Below are 21,281 nucleotides of genomic sequence, written 5' to 3'. Positions count from 1 at the left end.
AACCATAGCGCGATTCAGACACGTACAACGCCATCTATCGAGCGCGCATACAATATTTATCGCAATACAATGGAGTTTTAGCTTTATTAATTTAATGAATTATGAATTTTATGTATTAATTTGTATTAATGATAGTCTGTGTATTACATTTATATTATTCTTTTCTATTCTATGTATGTATTCATCCAATTGAATAGGTACTTAAACAACGAACAAAGTTAACAATGCAGTCAAAATCCATACATAATGTTCTTGCCAAACCGCAAATATAAAATTGTTTTCTATGGCATATTATTTTTTTATGTTTTTATAATTTTTCCTTTATATGTGGCTAAGGACCTATCTTGGTGCAAAATTTGAAGTTTCTAAGTCTGCTAGAAGTACCTTAGATTTTTGATGATCTGTCAGTGAGTCAGTGAGTGACAAAATGGTGTAACTTTGATCGACCGTAACTCCTAAACCATTAATTCAATTGGCATGTAATTTCGAACTTAAGCTTGTTCTAATGCCTACTATTATTCCCCGAAAAGCTAAACTCCTAGCTTTGTCCACGTCGAAGATACAGGGGGGGCAAAACAGCCGCGAATCGCTTCGAGAAAAGATGGTACGGCCGTGCCCGTTTTGCTCGAGACTTGGCAGGGGCACTGCCGTGCCCTCAGATAATGTTTATCGATAGTGCCCCATATCGATCATTTCTTATATATTCTAGTTTATGAGATTAAGAAGAGAACATAAATTAAAAATGTAAGGAATATGCGAAGGTACCTAATACTGAGATCCAAAGAATTCCTTGTTACACATAATTTATCCTTTCACCGCATCAATTATGCATCATTCCGGGGATAATCCTTCCGATAATGGCCTCTTACAACGCGTAAGCTCAAGAAAACAGAAATTACAATGTTAAACAGGAATCCGATAATATTGCCTGATTACACACATGCGAAAACGCCTAATAGCACATAAGATATAAAATCTTCACGAGATGACGAGACACTACTGAAAATATTTTAATTTCACAGCTGGTTTCATTTGAAATTCAGAATATACGAGCATTTTTCTTATGTTTATAAAGCAATGGATTCCTGTTTTAATGTCCGTATAATTGCGCGGCAAAACTATTTTATAAACCGCACTACTTTCTGATTACACCTACATTGATATAAAATGCGATTCGTTTTTCAACAATTGGCTATTAAAAGCGGTTGTTTTTTCGTATGTTACCAACTGTCGTTCTATATTTGAAAGCTGTCACGACTACGTTCGCGTTGATTTGCGCGCGCACCATTTACGCGGGCAATTTCTATTAATGTCGAGCTATTTTTTGGCATGACCTACGGAATTGTGGTAATTAGCGCAATCTTCGCGATCTTACGTCACGAACGTGTAGGTGTGCTGCCCTTTGATAAATAAATATACGATTATCAGTAAGTAATTTACAAAAGTAGGATCCCGAAGGCGTATCTGTTTAATTAGCAATTTCCAGGAATAGTATCCTTTAGGTACATACAAATGACTTCCAAAGAACCGATGACCTGCCCTGTGCTACAGAAGGCTACAAGAGCTTCGCAGAACCGACCTCCGGCGACTCTTCTCGGACCACACCACACGTACTGAAATTAATAAGCTCTGAATCACTGATTGAATTCAACTGAACGAAGTACTGATTGTCTTGTCGTGATTTCTGTAAGAATTTGAAACGTCAAACAACAGTGATTTCCTACCATTTTCATGATTAGCATTTGTCTGTCGATCGCTGCAGACCTCTTCCAAGAAAGGGTATATAGTAGGAGCAGTGAACTATTCACGATCACGATTCGCAAACGCTCCAACACATCTATAAGTCTATCTGCGATGTGCATACATTGACTCAAGTTTATTATGCCTGTCGGGTTCACAGGATCAATTACTGCACACTTGTTTAAGCTACGCAGAGAAGTCAATGCGCGTGTCAAATCTATAGTGACACTAATCACCTAACATTCTCACAATAAGACAATCTATTATGGCCGCCGAGGAATGAATAGCAAGTATTCTCGTGTTTTCTTTTACCCAGATTATCATGAATGTATTAACTTCATTTACCTGTGAACATAAACAATATAAAATCAAATAAAACACATTATCTAACAGTAGCTATTGTTCGTCTAGACAGTGTGTCTTCGCGACACGTGTCACACAATAGTGTTGCGCAACTGTCACGGACTCACGGCCCTACCACGTTATCGCAGCACTCCCTCCGTGACATTAGGCGTGAGTCATCGAGCTGTCACGTTGACACAAGTCAAATACGTCAAATGCATGTTAATTGCTCTTGAGTAACCTTGTAGCGACGTCCTGACATTGAAATAGGTGATTAATTATTACGTCAACTAGATCCCTCGATATAGCTATAGTTTATGGGAGAGATAAGATCATGAGGCGAAATGTAAATTTAAATGCTAAAGGCTGACATAAGAGTCGATAGATAAAGGCATCACTGCACGGCACTACATGAGGCAAAAGGCAGTGTAAGGCCCGTTATCTATTGATTATAAAATCAAATTACCTCGGCACTGAAACAATGCGGTAATTATAATAAACAAGCCGAGTCTAGGCTGCAGGCTAGACGCTGTACAAGGTTATGAGTCGGTGGCATGCACTCAGTATTTGTGGTGACAAGGAAAATGGACAGTTCGTTGCATTTTAGAATAAAACTTCGTCAATCATTTAAAAGCAAGTCAATGAAGAGTTATTGATTTCCTGTCCTATTTCTGTAAATTTTATACCGAAGGAAAACAGAATATAAACCAGAATAGGAATAATTTAAAAAGAAAAGTAGAGACAAAAAATTTCAGTTGTAATACTTGTAAGTCATTCATACGAAACTCGAGAACACGCTTAACATTCCTAACACATTGACACGTGAAAACAGTAAAACCCAAACCGTGCAGTCATTTAGTTAATCACCTAACAATGTAGGTACCTTGTCTAGCCTAAGATTTGCACAGGAAACGAGGGCCACGTGTAGAATACAATAATGTCAATGGCTATAACACCAAAACTATGGTCTAGAGTTCGTTGACGTTCACACACGTTCATACAATATAGGTATAGGTAGGTGTCTTTGTGAACTGTTGTGAATGGCCTCTGTCTTCCCAGATCCCGTATCATAATAGAATATTTAAATGCCATTCGAAATTCAAACTAAAGCGACCTATTGCGTATTTCCAAAACAATATGATAAAGGTGGTACACGTGTCGAGGAAAAAAAAAACAATATTATTGATGGTTTTATTTTATTGAATGAGGTTTTATTGAATCATAAATGCTCATTTGTGTTAAGTATTTTATTTGATCGGTTTACGTTGAAGGGCCAGTCTTAAGCTTATTTCGATATTTTCTCTGAAATAATAATTCCTACAATTAACAGCAGGTTTTTCACTAAAAGTTTCAGTACTCGAAAATTATCGGAAAATTCTCGTTTAATATCGGAAGGCTAAATATGTGCGATTTACGATAAGGCCGCTTTAAAATGAAAATTGAATCTTCGCAAAGAATTTCATTATTAAATAGCTGCCGAATATTCGAGTAACGGCTAAACTGAAATTATTTAGCAATTTGTCCTAGCTTTCTATTGCAGTAGAAAGACGTTATTTAAATACTTTAAATAACGTCAAAGCAGAGCTATATCTAAGCGTTATACGGTTTCTTTCGTTAATATTTGTTGATATAATAATATTTCTCAAGAATCCAAAAGAAAGAACATTGAAATTCTTTAATATCCGAGAATCCAAGATAATACTTCAAGGGTATACGAAAACGATTATTTTATTATACGCACTTCGCATAAAAAACATAAATTGATGATTTCTTTTTAAATTCTTGCCTGACATTTTCGCATAATGTAGCGGCCAGAAATTTTTGAATTCCGATTTGAGAACGTGTATTTTTTAAAGAACACACGTAGGTACGTATGTGTTCTAACTTCTCGGGTTTGGATACCTGCCCGATTAGCAATAGAATATCATAGTCCTAAAGTCTATTAGACTTTTTGACTATGTAACAGTTTCTTGTATTAGCAATATAAATCTACTATGAACCAATAACGAATTGGGAAGTAACGTTAAAGAGAATAGGTGTAATCTTCTTTGGGAATCTCTTCATAAACAAATACTTGGGACCTCATAATTCAAATTCTTGCAAAATTTATGTATTCATTTAACTCGTTTTCACACTCGCATTATTGAAATAAATAATATAAACACGCTTGTAAATTTTGCATATGATGACTTACGCTTATCCGCCTCAATAAAAATTCTTTTGGAGACAAATGTGTCGTGCGATGACTAAATATGATTGATATATAGGCGATAAATAACTAAGTATATATCCAGAAAAGAATACGTCTGCTGTTCAAGAAAAACAACAAAAACAAACTGTAGTAAAAAATAATCGCTTTTTAAATAATGCCAGGCGATAATTAAATTGTAATAATTTTCTTAATTAATCACGACTACAAACAATACGACATCAAAAGGTTTTTAATTGACGACATTTTTTCAGGAGCTTTGTTTACGAAGTCTTGAGTTTCGATAAACGTGAACAAAACATCCGGGCGGCCATTTTGCCACGGTCGATTTTCTAGCACTCTTTGCTGTCACATTTGATGCGCATTGGCAACTCACCAGAAAATGATTATTTATCACCAAGTCGCCAGAGGAAGTTGGGAAATGAAATATTCACTAATTGGTTACGCGAATTCTTTAAAGTGTATTCATGGTTTCTGAGATCGTCGAAGGTAACAGGAAAATATCCCATGGTGGTGATGATCATTATGCAAAAATGTCGTTGATTTTTCAGATTTTTGCCAACACATGATTCAAGAAATACCACAATACTTATATATTTAAAAGGAAGCCTTAAATACCCGAGGTATATTCTATAGATATTATTCTATGAAATATCTCTTTGAGACACTCCACAGATATATGTATACAATACATGTGTAATTTATAAATCCTTTTTGTACGGTACGAGGTTGCCAGCCTCGGTCATTCACCTGATACGTATAAAGATATTCCGGGAATCCGGCCCTTATCGTCCATTAAAAATCCTGTGAAAATCTCACGTAGAGACCTTGTTCGCAGAAAATCATTACTTGTGATACTATAAGTTTTTTCATCTATTTTTATCATGTTCCGAGACATTCTGTGCTCGGCAATCTATTTCACGATATGTTTTTTTCATCTTCGTTAGTTATGAAAAGCAATATGAATTTACATTCTTGTAATACGTTTATTTCGCAACTTTTACAGTTCTTTTTTAATAATCGTAACATTTTAATTTAAGTTCGCGCATGCGCTACTCTACAAAATAACATTTTTAATGTAATCCAGAATGGCCGCTCACGTTCCACATTCAAATTCCGTAACAATTATTGTGATTGTGATACGTAATTGTCTTGAGTCAAGATATTCGCATGTTTTGTTCTAATCTGAAATAACTACAATTATTTCATTTTTTCTTTCCTATGTAGATGCCTTTTTGTTACGTCATGATTATCGTTAATCGGATTTTTACACCGTAGACAAATCAAGTAAAACAACGGAGAGAAAATACTTACACATATTTGAAGAATGATTCTCTATAACATTCCGTATTATACAAATTAGGGCAAGGGGAAAACTATGACTAACGAAATTAAATAGACGTGTTCTACTGTTGCCAAGTTTCAAGTTTTCGTGGGAAAGGACATTATTATTGCATCCATCATACCAGATCCGACACAACACGTGGCTAGTGAAATACCGCGAATTCGCTCGTAAGCCGCCACTTCTGTTCCGGTAACACTATCTTTGGCTCATAAACAAAATCATTACATTTTATTGCGTGGTAAAAATAACTTAAGGCCAGTTTACACTTATTATAATAAGACTTTATTCGGTTTCGTGAATCAGAATGAGGCTCACCTAATAAGCTCAATGGAACATGACAAAAATAAAGTTTCTTATTATTATAATTCAAAACTGGTGCGTTTCTGATTATTTGTCCCACAAAAGTGCAACGACTTCTACATACAATGGTATTCATTGCACACTCGACTTTATAGAATACTAAGCATTTAATATTATAATACTCGGATGGATAACTTGTATTCAAATGCGGCATCCATTAAGGACGTTAAATGTATGAGAGCCTTAATATTTTGAACTTGAACTGTCAAACGACGGTCATTTGCTGTGTCATTTGCCCGTCCTTTTCAAATAAGGAGTACATGCATAAAAATCATGCAAAGACAACGTACCATACAGCCTGAGCATCAAAACAAGACGATTAAAATTCTACAGAGTCGTATGCAAAATGTGGCGCTATAAAAACTGTACGCGAGTGTACTAAATGCGGTAATTCTACGCGACTGTTACGTACCATTTTACCACGGTAATTAAGCCGACACGTGGACGGTTCACTGTCCATGTTTGTTTTCTTTATCCCCACCACATCATCGGTGGTTATTATTGCTAATTCCTGATTGGCTGAATCACGTTTCTTATTATAGAAATAAACGTGTTCAATTAGATGACTGTCATCCTCTGCTGTTGAATAATGTGGGTAAAGGGGAGCCAATACGGAGGAAAAGTTAGTGTGCGATTTATCAGATTGGAAAAGGCATTACTCACGATCTGTAGAGGCTGATATTGACTTTTTAGAGCTATTCGTTTAACAGGTTTTAAATATATCTGTGGATCTTCAGTTGTTCCTTTATTTTAGCGAAGTATTGTAGTATTGTTATAGTCGGTCCGTGGTTACAACGGATCAGTGAGCCCGGCAGTCGCCCCTCAATGAACGCTTCATCAATGGCGTACGTTGACATTCCTATGAACAAAACATCGTTCGCCAACTGCTATCGGTTTACTTGCAATAGGCTGCACGTGTCAATAACTTGTCTGTTCATTAATGAAACTGTTTGTGTCTGAATTACTGAGCCGATTTAAGAAACCATCGCTCACACTTCAATCTAGACATCAGTGATTTTACTAGTTATGTGAATGTTTTCTTTAATCATATTCGGTTTTTATCGAATACTTTAGATTTGAAAGATATCAGGAAAAAAACTATATTTTAGCTTACGTAGTCGAAGCGGAAGTATCTGTCTTGGGACATCAAATCAAATAAACAGGTCCACTTTACAATACATATACTAGCTTCACAAATCGGTAAGACATCTCGAAGGCAAATACTATCTGAAGACTGAACATCTTCGCAAACGACACCAACGTTTACCGAAACGAATTCCGTTGACATTTCCGATTTTACGGGTCCTAGCACGTAAGGCGGTGCAAGAAGTTCAATTACATGAGTAAGTGAAACCCTAATAATGACGTTTCAATGATTTCCCCGGCACCCTTCCGAGAAGTACCGTGATGATGCTTGACTGCCTGCCAACCATCGTAAAAGAACTCTTTCGCTTTCGTGGAAGGGAGACGCCGCCATGATGACGTAATGCTTCATCCTGCTTCCACACCTGTCAGTCTTACTTTATGTGTTGGTAGGTTGTCAGCTCCCAGCTGGTAATCGCTTTCTGGGAATGCTCGGCCCTCGGCCCTCACTTACGGTGGACAGTACATTACCTGACAATGATAGGTGGCCATTTGTGAGGATTTTGAAGATTCCTCGTATATGCCTGCGGACTTCGATACATCCGAGAATTGGTCTGAAGTCGTACCCCGCGATACTAAGGAGTCCCAATAAGCTCTTTAATACAAAGACGATTATCAGTCTATAATGGAGTATATTATTGATTACATTTCGATGCTCTATCGACGACTATTTCATAACTGTTAATTCGGATTAGAAACAATGCCGCTTCAAACACTTAAGCAGGCGCTATTGTCTTTTACCTTCGATCGATTTGGTAGCGCTCATAAATTATGAAGTATAAAATATAAATCCATTAGACTGATCGATATCAGTGCCAAAGCACGAGTGGCATTTAAAAAAGGAACCTTATGGCTCTGTGAAAGTCTTGACATTTATTAATTCTTGGCATTAGTTTTTAATCGTGTCATATTCGCATTTCGATTAATAGCGTAATGTAGTAGTTATTCGGGCCTTTTAATACATGAATTGTTTCGTGTTTCGCTTCAAAGAAAATCAGCTTAATTATTTACATCTCGTAAATGAACACAACACAATAACTCATGGCTTTCAAAATAATTGGAGAAGAGATTTCCATCACAGAACCATAGATAATACGAAAACTTAATGATTAAAAACCACTTAAAGTTCTGCTTTACAAACATTGATGAAATAAAAGTTGGTAATCTCTCCAATTCGATTTTCAAACACTAAGTTAACCATGGCCAATAAATTCCTGTAGATAACATTTTACAATTTCTAAAACAAGTTATCGGAAAGCTTTCAGAAAATTCATTCAATCGAGTTTTAGCTCTACGTGAAGTAAAGTGGTTTATAAAATCCGTTTTCAATTTATATTAGGATAAGTTTTAAATGTAAAAAGTGAAGATTTATCGAAATTCTCTTAGAGTTTTAAGGAACTTTGAGATAAGGCTGGATATAAATTTATTGTCTTCTGGCACGTTTTATGAGTAAAGCGACATTCTACATTATTGAAGCGTTCACAGCTACAAAAGAAACAATACTTGTCTAATATGTTCTAGCTAGTTAGTGCATGTAATTATTTCTGCGGTACAAACCACAAAGCGTGAATATAAATATGGCCGCTGGCCACTTCCGCTGCCTATATGCAGAGTATATTTACATTTACACTATGGTACGATAGCGCATCGATACCGGTTCGATCGAGTAGCTACTCTCACGGTGATTGTCCACGGTCGCTAAATCACCATTAGCTCACTGATGCAGATAACGAACGAAGGGTGACCATAGCCGTAAGCCCGTTCCTCACAAATTAATTCACAGCTAAATGCAATTGCCATTTTTAATTCCCGCGCAATTTGTATTGACCATCGATCCGACAACCGAGCGACTGAAACAGCGTTTAAAAATGGAACGTTTTATTTTTTTGCTCTTTTTCTTTTGTCTACTTATAAGTATATTTCCAAATTTGAACGTGGGATTGTGTATGTAGTCTTCATACATATTAAACGCTGCGTGTATTATAAAAAGTTGGTCTGCGTGTGGCAATCGTATTATGTTATGAATATTAATTTGTTATGTCTAGTCATGAACGCTATTAGAATATTAGTGGAGTTTGATTAAGTGTTTAGGGCTTAATGGTATCATTGACATTATATTCAAAGTTTAAATCAAATGTGATCTGTATTCCCGAGAACATAGCTTATATGAACAGCTCTTGACTAATAAAGGTGTTTTAAACTAAGTTTGACATCGTTAAGGACACTGTGTCCTGGTTTCCGTCAACACTGCGCGGAGCTTGTTTTCAACTAAAATGTCACGTAAGCGGGCCCGTTCCTATACATAATTCATGCAACAAGGCTGAAACTCATTGATTGTCCGCCGGACTACACTACACTAGTACTACAACCTCTACATTCACGCCCTGGCCTGAAATAAACCAACTTCAGCCTTATTGTTTGCCAACAGAACTTAGAATCGAGTAGCCAAAATAATTTTATGAGCAACATTCGAAATTGGATCTTCAGTGTTGGGAGTATAGTTGTGTTTTATTTGCCGATGGTTTCGTAGACTGCTGGTTGACCTTGGTCGGTCGAGGGGTGTTCCAAGGTGGCGTCTGGTCCCTCCACCCCCTGGGCGTGATGCGTCGGCGGCTTGCGTAATAGATATTTTTACATGTTCAGCCAGAAATTTTGCTTAGTTGCTATGGCAACAGAGACTATTACCGCCATTATATACCGCCTCGCTGTTACTCATGCGATAGATAGGTTCTATATGCGGCAACTACGCTTGCTAGTTATTGGCGTTCTCACCAACTCTATTTAAATGCGTCGATGGAAAGCGTTTCGGGTGCTCCCTTCTCCGGCCCACTTACAATCTTTCGTTTAGCGCAATGCGCACTTCTATCTGTCATGGCAGCACTTATCCCTTATCCATTCAGTCCATCAATCTCTACTTGAGCGTCCCTTTCAGTATGGCCAATTGTTCATACGTCACCATCACCTCTTGTGAGGGTTTCATCCCTGTTCGTAAGGTCTACATTACGAAAAACGCTGTAGTTTTGGTTATTAAATAAATTAAATTTGAGTGAGATACGTCAATGTTCTTGAAAAGGTTGATTGTTGTATCGATTTTCCTTTGTGAATTTATTATCCCTGCAATATAGGTAAATCGATGATATCAATCTACTAAGTAGACAATTTTTACTGCATAAACTAATCGTATCAAGTTGTAAACAAAGACAAAGAATATAATTAATTATGATTCATTTTAATGATCATAACAACCAAAAATGTCGTTCGATTAAGTTTCTTCCTGTGCATAATAATGATTATTATTATGATAAAAACAAAGGTCCAATTACACGATAAAATTGATAAGATTATTGTGAAATAAAGCCTTATTTCTAGTTATCAGGTTGATAATAATGCAAGGTTCATTCGAGTCTGATAGAGGCGTAGCAACTGCGTTTACGTGAAAACCAAGATATTAATTTTGATATCCAATTTGGATCACTATCTAAGCGAGTGCAAACGGATTATTTTGTGTATATGAGTATATCTATCCATCGGCCTTTTTAATACTCTTTAATGTGATTTGATAAAGAACGACATTCCAAATTCTATAGACAATGCCTTTGTGAAGTTTTTTTTTTTTCTTAACTAGCTTTGGAACTACTTAGTTCAGAAAGATTTCTATCGTTTTAAGTAGATTTTTCACCACCTGGTTTCCCACCTGTAACTAAATGAATAATGCTAAATTATCATAACTGTCAAAATCGTTAATTCATATTTAGATAATTTATTGGCATCTTATAATGCTGTAGTTTGTATATTCCCTGCAAATAATATTAAAATGTCGGTAAACTATCAAGCCCAAGTTAAATATTACCATAATAAGATAAAATTTTACGAGAAAACAAGGACAGACGAAGGTCGTAGATAGTCGAATGATCATAAAGAGATAAATTGTCTAGATAAACGTTTGATACGATAAATCATGCGGTATTAGCATAAAGTCGCGTTGAGTTATGCCTTTGCCTAGGGCTATCATAAAAAAGTAATTTCGATACTTTTAAATCTATGGTTTGACATAAATATTACGTAACTGTTGGAATGTTACCGGTGAAATATTGGAGGTGAATTTATTGTGTCAGTTTTTTTTTCCTATTATATTTTCTGATTGTTTTCGTTCGGAAACTGCCTATTTTAATTCTTACTTGTACAAATAAACGCATAATAATTACCATAAAACTTCAAGTTTTCATAAAAAAAGTCGAGAAAAGTCGGATTGAGATCTTAAAATATTTTTGCAGTTGGCAGCCCTGTCCTCATTGTCTTTTCCGTTAATACACATTATAATATTCGAAATAACTTAGTATTCATTATAAGGCAGGTGGACAAAACTTTTAGATTCAATTTAATTATGATTTATTAGCCCTGCCGGTTATCTGTGACACTTAGGCATAGAAACACTTCATCTTGTCTGTATTTAGGCTTCCAAGCATGTGTTTATTTTTAAAGCTAGTAACTTTGTTATTTGTGTTAATACTTTGATTTGTTTTACTTGATATCTGCAGGAAAATACATTTTGTAATTTCATCTCAATGCAGTGTTACTTAAAAAATCTGTAGAACCTTCTTTTAGCCGGTCATATTTCCACATTTTGATTTTCATTAACTAGATACCGATTTGAATATCAGCATATTTTGTTTTAAACTAATACTTGATATAGCATCTGCCTACCCGACCTCTAGTCATAAAAGTCTACAATCCACATTTCCACACCAAGTACTTTCATTCTAAACTCCCCGTATTTCCATTTAGTTTTCAACCTGAGAAAAATAGCTGCATAAAATGTATAAATGATGTTTTTTCCACTTCACAGGCTGGCACAGTTTTCTTAGAAGTTGATTCACTATTCGAAGGCGTGTGTCTTGCGAGTTGTGCGCCTTGTCTAAACAATCACCCGTCCATTGACGGCTAGCACGCAGCAGGGTTGTCACACCTACTAATTGCAAAAAGTTTACCTTTTTCTTTATTAAATTTTATATTTTATGTTCTATTGCTGGGGAAAAGTCTCCCTTATCCTGTCTCCAGACTTCTTTTGAATTGACTTGTAGCTCTTTGTTTAAAAAAAATATATTTTGTGACAGTATTTTAAAGTTAACATGACCATAAGCATTTTTGTTTCGAAAACCTTAACCGTGAGGAATTTACTAGAATTTCTGTAAGTAAACAATATGAAAACAGATTAGCAATAGATTTACAACTTCCATGTTTTGATGTTTAGATAATAGTAAATTCCGCGTAGATATATGTACTTACTTATAGTAAACGGACAAACAAGCGTGATTACGTTAAATGTGCGAATGTTTTTAAAAAATGTGACGATTTTACTTTAACATCATGAAGATAAGATAATAATCGTTTTTGTAAGTTTTGCAAACTATTTATTTAGTAAAAATAGCATTCAAGGATGAACCTGTGCTATTTCTGAAAATAACTCTTCAACATTTAAACTTCTCGACTATATTTCATCATTCTGTGATAACTTGATACAATATTATTGCATTTAATTGTTTCCGTATAATCATTAATAGAAAATAATACGAGACTATTATTATTAACACTTAGCCCGCACACGAGGTGATCCCCTTTGACCTCCTATAACCTGGTACCACTTCGAGAACATATAAATATTATCATAATATTATTGTATAATTTGTGATAGACTGTACTTATCTACATGCACATTGCTGCGTTCACAAACACGATACATTATGTACTCTTTACTATAACTGAATAAAGGAAACATTATTTGCCTTATTTCAAGTAGTAAAGGTCGGTCAAACAGCAAAGGTATATGATATGTAATCTATATCACACTCGCGGACTACTGTACAAAGAAACCGATCAATACATTCTACATTTAAATTAATGTAATCAGAGAAAAACATGGATTTTCGCGTATGCCAATATCATTACCTAGTAAGTAAATACAGTTCCAAAAAAAATTGAATAACAGTGAAAAAGCTCTTCAAGATAATATATAAATATTTGAATATTAATATGTCCCTAACGATTGCGAGAGTGTACGAGTATGTTAATGTTTGTTTTCAATTTTCATTACTGAACCACTTTTCGCGGCAATTTAAATGTAACGTGGAAAGTGTTTATACTGGTGTCGACATTTTCCAAGAAGAAGCTCTCTTGGTAAAACAGGTACTACGATTTGACAGGCTTACACAGGTACCCGAGAAACTTTGGTAGTAAAATACCCAATTAATTTTAGTATTGAATTAGGAAAGTCTAATATAATTGACAACCCTAGCATAGCTAGTTTGATTAGTTCGTTGGCCATTTTTACTAGCAAATAAAATACTGCACAGTTAACGTAAATCTGATCTTATTTAGTAGAAGTTTTCTTGATAAAATAGGTAAGTATAATTAGTGATTGGGCGAAATTATGATGAAACAATACTTGAGTTTTCGTGACTGAGATAGATGGGACACTAGTAACGCCATCTATGATATGTTAAGGGAAAGTTACAAAAGTATCTCGCCATTTTTGTTAGTTTTTTTATTAGGAACCATTGAATTATAATCCTAAAGCGAAGTTATAGAGATTGGAAAATCGACTATTCGTGCCTAGGCCACTTTCTAGATCTATTGATTGTCCCTATTCTATTCTATCAATAGTTCTTGGGCACAGGTAGTTACGTTTCGATACGAGCAGCTTTTGCATGGCAATAACACATTAACCCATACAATGGAAGGCAAAGTTATTGTAACTTTCTAGTTGATGAGCCCGTGTCGGCAGCCGCTATCTATCGCACGGCCTGCTGTATATGTGCGTAGTTACGTTGTTCTTAACTAAAATATGAGGAATTGAGATTATTTCAAGGAAAATGTAACAACGTAGGACGTATGTCGTAGACACGTGCCAACACAAAAACAGTTGCTAAATTGCAAGTAGGCCGAAATAATATGTTATGTAGTTGGACCGCGCCCACGCGCCCAACTTACACAGAGCCTAGAAAGCCCATTGCCCTACCTACTTCGCGCCCTTACAGTTGAGTGACGTGCGTGGCGGGCGGCGCCGGGGGGGCTCCACTTACGCTGGTCCTCGAGGCACACGTTCCGCAGATGAGTCTTGACGGAAACCCCGCCGTTCTCTCATTACGTACATTGTTTTGGAGCCAGTGTTTTGAACGCGCCTGACGCCATTTTGACGCGGCCGTTATATTGTAATGTGCTGTTTATCTCGTAGCTTTAAGGTCTAAAATATCGCGTCGTCAAATAAACAATACAAACTTGTAGATTGAGCGATGAGTATGTTGATAACATATCGGCATGTTATTTCTCCCACATTTTTCGTGTTGTTATTCGTATAAGGAATTCGATAACGAACTATCAAAAGAATGGAGGCATAGTTTTGGCGGCGAATAGCTTTGTTTCATTTTAATTGAAGGAGACATTTGTTGAGTTATTTGAAATATGACTGAAGTCTGAAAGCGGGAAATAAGTGGTTGACAGTATTTGTCGGCTGAGGCAAAATCGTTAACAGCTTTAACATTTACGCATTTGTTAGTGGGGTGTGAGTGTTTGGTGCGTCAAGGCAGGGCGAGGTTGGCGTCTGGGGGTCGTCTGCGGCCTGGCCACGACCTACATCCGCGCCCCACACCGCCGGGGCCGCGCCCGGGGGTGGCGATGACGCGCGCCGTCTGCCCGCTCCCCTCGCACCTGCGTTATGTAACTCGAATGTACCAGTGTGTTTGTGACACACTCCAGCTGTTATGACGCTCAATGCTCCAGGGCCTCCCGGGCCTTACGGAATACAGGTGTCCTCTAATAAACGAGATGTAATTCGAAGCCATTATGTTGCTAGTCTTCCCAAACACGCGGCGTCAAGCTAATTTTCTTTGTCCATTTCTATAAAACACTATCAAAATAATCGTACACTAGTTGTGATAAGACTGATGATATCTGTTATATATGGGGTACCTAAAGGTTAACGACAAAAATAGCTTCTTGTGTTATGAATAGAGGTTAGTGAAGAATATTTTCCTCTCCGTCGCAGATTGATCTTGGTTTATTATGAGAGCGGTCCATAATTCCACATCGTTCCTTGTTCTCGGCCTCATAGATAAGCTATTGACGTCACGAATGTGACTCTTTGACATTAACGTATTTACGTAGCTTCAACTGCGGCACTCGACAGACGTCGGGAGTTACAGACGGGATGCTGCGGTTGCTATTTATGATGCGCGCCACTTCACGAACAGTTTGGAGTCATGCGCCAACCTGGAATTCGTATGCGAATCTTGTAGGTGTAGACAATTTTATGAGGTCGTAAAGTATGTTTGCTTACTATCGGTTCTGAAAAAGATGAAAAATTATCCAAAAACGTCATTACAATTAAACTTTGTTGTATTACGTACGAATAAAAACATAAACTTAATAGATATTTCTCTTTGCATTCCAGGTGGTGGAAACAGTTGTATGTAAGCCAGAGCCGCCGGAGTCGCCGCCGAAGAAGCTGCGCAGCGAGGACTACACGACGTACGCGCTGCTGCTGGACCCGTACGCGCTGCCGTATCGCGCGCTGTCCGCCTTCCGGCCGTGGGACAAGCGCGAGCCCGTGTTGCAGCATCCCGAGCGCGTGGTGCGCGTGGCCGACTGCACGTCGTTCGAGCGCGACTACCAGCCCAACGTGGCGCTCAAGCCGCTCACGCCGCCCGTGGACGACGTGACGTCGTCGACGTCGCCGCCGCCGCACAGCGAGGCGGAGCTGGCGGCGCGCCTGCTGGACGCGGAGGCGCGCCTGGCGGAGCGCGCGCGGCGCCTGGACGAGCGCGAGGCGGAGCTGGCGCGGCGCGAGGCGCGGCTGGACGCGCGCGAGGCCGCCGTGGCCCGCCGCGAGCTGGACGCGCGCCCGCCGCCCGCGCCCGCGCCGCCGCCCTGTTGACCGACGCGCGTCATCACCCGCGCCGCCGACTGACTCGCGATGGACGCTCAGTGACAGTACAAACCCACGAGGTGCTGAACCGATCACGAACGTACGCCCCGTACGAGGCACCCTGTAAATATTCTTTCTCTACTTGGATATTGTTGATCTTTGAAACCGAGTCTATTGATGAGACTTCTTTCTATTTATACTGTTTTGAATAATTTTAGGTGGCGACACCGTGTACGGTGTTGCCGCCGCGAACAGATTCGATGAGTATCGATTTTTACCACAGAATATACAGTAGCACGATGCAGATAAAAAATAGTTGTACATAATCATATCAAGTACAGTTTTATGAAATTAGTTTTTGTACAATATACAGTTTTTCTTGTAGTCTCTTCAACGTGTGCCATTCTGAGGGTACGTCTGTTACCTTTTCATATAACCTCAACTCTGTGCTTTTCAATACCTTATTAACAAAATACTCACATATAATATAATAAAATAGTTATTAAACTACAACCATAAGCATAATTTATACAGGGTTATTTTTAAGATTTATTTTGCAATATCTGTGTACATACACTAAGCAATAACGGCGTCTTAAGTTATCCTCTACTTGTGTTTTATTCATACATAAACTTAATACAAACTACATATTCTGAAATAGTATATCGTGTACAATGGTGGGCGGTGTAAGACTATCAATCATTGGATAATCACGTAGCTGGTAATAAAGCTCAGTGCTCATTACACGCGACATGATTCAAGCATTACGTAAATCATTAAGTTTCCGATAGTGTACCGCCGGCCCACCTCGGCCGCCTCGTAAAACAATTAGCTCGACATGTACTTTACGTAATGAATAAATAACTCTGTATAAAACCTCAGCCATACCAAATAGTAATAATATTTGAAACACGTACATGCATCATACTTCTTATATGTTAAAGGTTGTATGAACAACATGTGGGAATAAGTTTATATTTGTTTACAGACACAAGCCAACTGTAGTGCAACAGAGAGGCACACTCCTAATGTTAATGTTAACTTGTCAGATTGTTGTGTCGGGACTACACGAACGCTTTTGTTCTGGTCCGCCTGTCCCACTCCAGGTATCGTAGAATGCAAATAATATAGTTACAAAGGTAAGGCCATCTGTACAAGTGGATGTCTTCCAGTTGTTATCGTCTAAGGAATTGTTTTTTTTTTATCCTCACAATATTCACAATTTTTCTAGAGCCAAATCACGTTATCAATCTCCCCTGTACTACATTGTAGAAGGCGTTGCATTTAGATCGCGTTACGGCTGGTGGGACAGTCACATGTCATACTTCATAAGTTATAGCTACTTAGTAGAGTCCAGGCCAACAAAATTATCTTTATAAGGGTGTATCCCGCAGTCTACCTCATTGTAAATAAAAAAAATATTGGTCTAAATTAAGAAAAATCTATGTAAGACACTGACTTTCATTTAGGTACTACAAATTGTTTTTAATCGAGCAATAATTTTTAAATGGTGAATTGATCACTGCCTGATTCTTATCAATGTGTTAGGTTTTGTATTAAATAATGATTGGTTGTCAACATGTGGTGTTTGATGATGTCCTATAGTGGTGTACATAGCACGCTGTATGTCCTAGCGTCCACGTAATGTCTACAACAACACTATAAGGACACACCGCCAATTAAATTCCTAATTAATTAAAAATTCAAGATAAACTAAAATTAATTATTGTAATTTAAACTTTGTCATCACAAGCTTAGATATTTCTTATTTCTCATAAGACTTACGTCTTTCGTAGCATTTTAATTTATTTAAAAGCCTTGTGATTTTATGTCAAAAACAAGTTTCATGTGAAATGCGTTGACTAGTTGCGTTATTAAAATATTTTTAAAGCGTAAATATTGTAAGTATTGTCAACAACCGAAAAGCGGCTGATGGACTTTTAATTTAATGTAATTTATATAATTTTTGTAATGAATTTGAGCCACGCGATTTAGCCTTTGCCAGTAACCGTGCATTTTAACTTAGTGCATATATTTTGTGACTGAGCAACTACTATTGTATTAACTTGTGTCTTTGGGCGCTACGGCCCAGTGGACGCCTCGACCTATTCATTGTTTGTCTGGTACGAACATTTAAACTATTCCGCTCCTAAATGCATACAATACAATCGTAGTCGTATACCGATTGATTATATTATTTTTATACCAAGTTCTCATATTATCATGATGAGATTCTGAAGCACAGTACATAAACATATTTTTCCTGTAAATAAAATTATAAATAAATCACATAGTTACAGTGTTCTTACCAGTTTCGAGGCCTCTTTTTATGAATCCCATTTTTTTATTGACGTCAAATTGCGAACTGAAAAATATTCGATATTTGGATAGCATAATAAAATTAAGTTTATGTACGTAAAAATATAATTTTGCGACTTTTATAGGCAGCCTATTTAATAATAGAAGGTTATTTGTAAAAGACTTACAAATAATTATAAGTTCAGTTATCTATTAAATCTGCTATCGATAACTTTTTCAGTTCGCTTGCTTGACAACGCTGGGGTACATTCAAATTGAAAAAAAAAAACAAGTATAATGAATTGTGAAATATGATTTCACTAAGTGACTTTGGCAAAGCTCAAATTGTATAAAAGAAATCGAAACGATTTTCCTTTTGATGATATTTTTTTCCTTCAAAGAGTGCTATGTTACGTAGTTAGTTGTTAATAGATTAAGATTTCAGTTTTAGAATAGGTTATATCTCTAGTCAGAGACACTTTGAAAAAAATTACCATTTACTTATTAATATATATTATTCATTATAGGTACCGTAAGCGAGTGTAATAAGAATAACTTATTGTTTTAAACATTAAATAGTGTACATTAGAAATGGGCTGATCGCCATTGTATTGTATAATAAGGTACCTCATATAATATATTATATGTATTGTGAAACTTTTCTGTCAGTACTGTTGTTACATAATTTTGGTGCTACAATGTTTTGGCTTGGCTAACTTAGTGATTAATTGTATATATTTTTATATTTATTGGCGAATATTTTAGTTATACTAATATTATAGTTTTTTTTAAATTACTTATTTAAAAAAAGAGTTCAATCGATCTATTTTGGTTTTGCGATAAAAAATGATGAAAATTAAATGTGGCTAAGCCTGTTTAACCTTAAATAACGCTTTAATTATTAGCGTAGGTAATATTGTATTGTATCGATGGAAAAGTTTCATATCTCTCACTGTCTTTATTTACTGCAAAAATAAATATGGATGGTGCTAAAGGACTCGGACGTGGCTATTTTATAATATTCTATTTCTAAAGACACACTCAGTAGGTTGTATTCTTTTTCTTTTCGAAAAAGAGTTGTTATTTTTTTAGTATGTCTCATATTTAAAAGGCAGTGAGAGTGATGATATTGTAAATATTTGTTTTACAGTACGGTACGAAGCTATGTATGGATGCCAGGCTGTTGTAAACTATAAAATACTTGAAACGCCACGAACTATGTCTCGTTTTCTGCAGCTTTGGCCTGTCGACAGAGGAATGAGACAGAGTTTTCGCGTAATTGGTGATTTGCCAGGGTATTCACGTACCCTGTGATCTCATGTATGATTGTAATACATCAGTTTATAAATACGTTATTGTGAAAGTCGCAAAATCTAACTATCAAAAATATATATTGCTTTATTTGTTTCACTAGATGGCGCTAAATATTTGCTTCATAAATATCACATAATTAGTTCTAACACGTCTTACTGTAGTTTACATATTTAATGCCATTCCTATGTGGAAGCAAAGGATTGATGGATAAATAAAAAATGTGTCTCAGAAATTATAAATAACGATATATTTAAGAATGTAAACTGTTTTGTTTTGTGCCAATATTGTTGTGGATTGCACGTAGGAATGCTCATAGGAATGGCAGCAGGTGTAATAAATACGTCTAAAAGCCAATTAAAACCTCTTAATTTCTAATAATACCAATATATTATATTTTTCTTAAAAAATATTCCGGTTTTTGAAACACCTATAATTAAAACTGCTATAAATCATCTCTATGATTGCTCATGATAACTTTATAATTATTTTTTTAAATTCTCAAAAGAAAAAAAAATTGGCGCCATTTTTAGCTTGTATGATGTAACATCATAACCAGAAGTCCCGAAACGCAATAGTTAGTAGCGGACGGTTTTATATGTATATAAAATATGAGATTTATAATCTCATTTCTGTCGGAATAATATTACAAACGATATAACTCCTCAATTATAATTATCTTGCCTATTTATACTTACTATATTTTTTATTTTATGGCCAATATTGGTGGTATAGCAGATAACATAGGAGTATGTTGTATAACATTATATTATTATTTACAGGGATGCGAAGATATATTGTTTGTACATTATTTGCGACTGTATTATTTTAAGGCAACATGTCTTGGAGAAACGGCCTGATTATGAATTGTGTGTGTAATATCAGAAACGAATATGTTGCGGCTTGAAACCTCTAATCCAACGAAACATTCCTGTTTGTATGTTTTGTGGATTATGCAAAAATATTTTTTCTTTATACTTGACAGTGGAAAACTCATTGTATATTGTAAAGTACCTGATAGATTAGATATATAAGATTATAAATGAATAAAGTTCTGTTATGTACACACATGTTCGTAACATGTGGTTTCGTAAGTGTGTTTTTACTTGAAAATAAAAGCTTATAAGTACCTACCTTGTGGAGCAATAAAATGAAATGATTTCCAAAATAAGTGTTTTATTTATAACCATTCTTTATAATTTAAGTAAAGACAAAGATAGTAACGAAATATATGGCAAATAAATGTTACTTGAACAAAGGATTATACCATAAGAGCGCTTGTAGACGTCCGTTTTTTTCACCGGATAACGGACCGTGAATAAACGGCTATCCTTGTATACATATTTTTTTTACCGGATGGATGGACTGCCGTCTATATGCGTTAGTTTTGAACTGGTAGTCAGAGATTACACACGTGTGAAATGTCGAATAATAAGAAAAAAAAACTCGTATTGGCCTACTATTTGTAGAAGAAGAAACAAAAAGAAATAGAAAAACGTAAAAGGTTATCGTGGGTGCATCCTATATTATTGGAAAGGGAAAAATATGGTGCATTTCAAACTCTTTTTACGCAGTTGGAAGAAGATGAAACTAAATTTTACAATTATTTTCGG

General features: G+C 36.2%; 1 protein-coding gene across 1 annotated transcript in view; it reads left to right on the top strand.

Moving 5' to 3' along the window:
- Window positions 1-16,068, top strand: part of LOC113497437 (ski oncogene) — a 59,664-nt gene extending 43,596 nt beyond the window's left edge. The window contains exon 2 of the mRNA XM_026876990.1: window positions 15,586-16,068. Coding sequence (XP_026732791.1) covers window positions 15,586-16,068 — 483 coding nt within the window. The remainder of the gene's footprint in view (window positions 1-15,585) is intronic.
- The last annotated feature ends 5,213 nt before the right edge of the window (window positions 16,069-21,281 follow it).

The sequence above is a fragment of the Trichoplusia ni genome, chromosome 9 (genome assembly GCF_003590095.1).
Source record: "Trichoplusia ni isolate ovarian cell line Hi5 chromosome 9, tn1, whole genome shotgun sequence".
NCBI classification, from domain to species: domain Eukaryota; kingdom Metazoa; phylum Arthropoda; class Insecta; order Lepidoptera; family Noctuidae; genus Trichoplusia; species Trichoplusia ni.
This window is presented reverse-complemented; position numbering and strand designations above follow the sequence as displayed.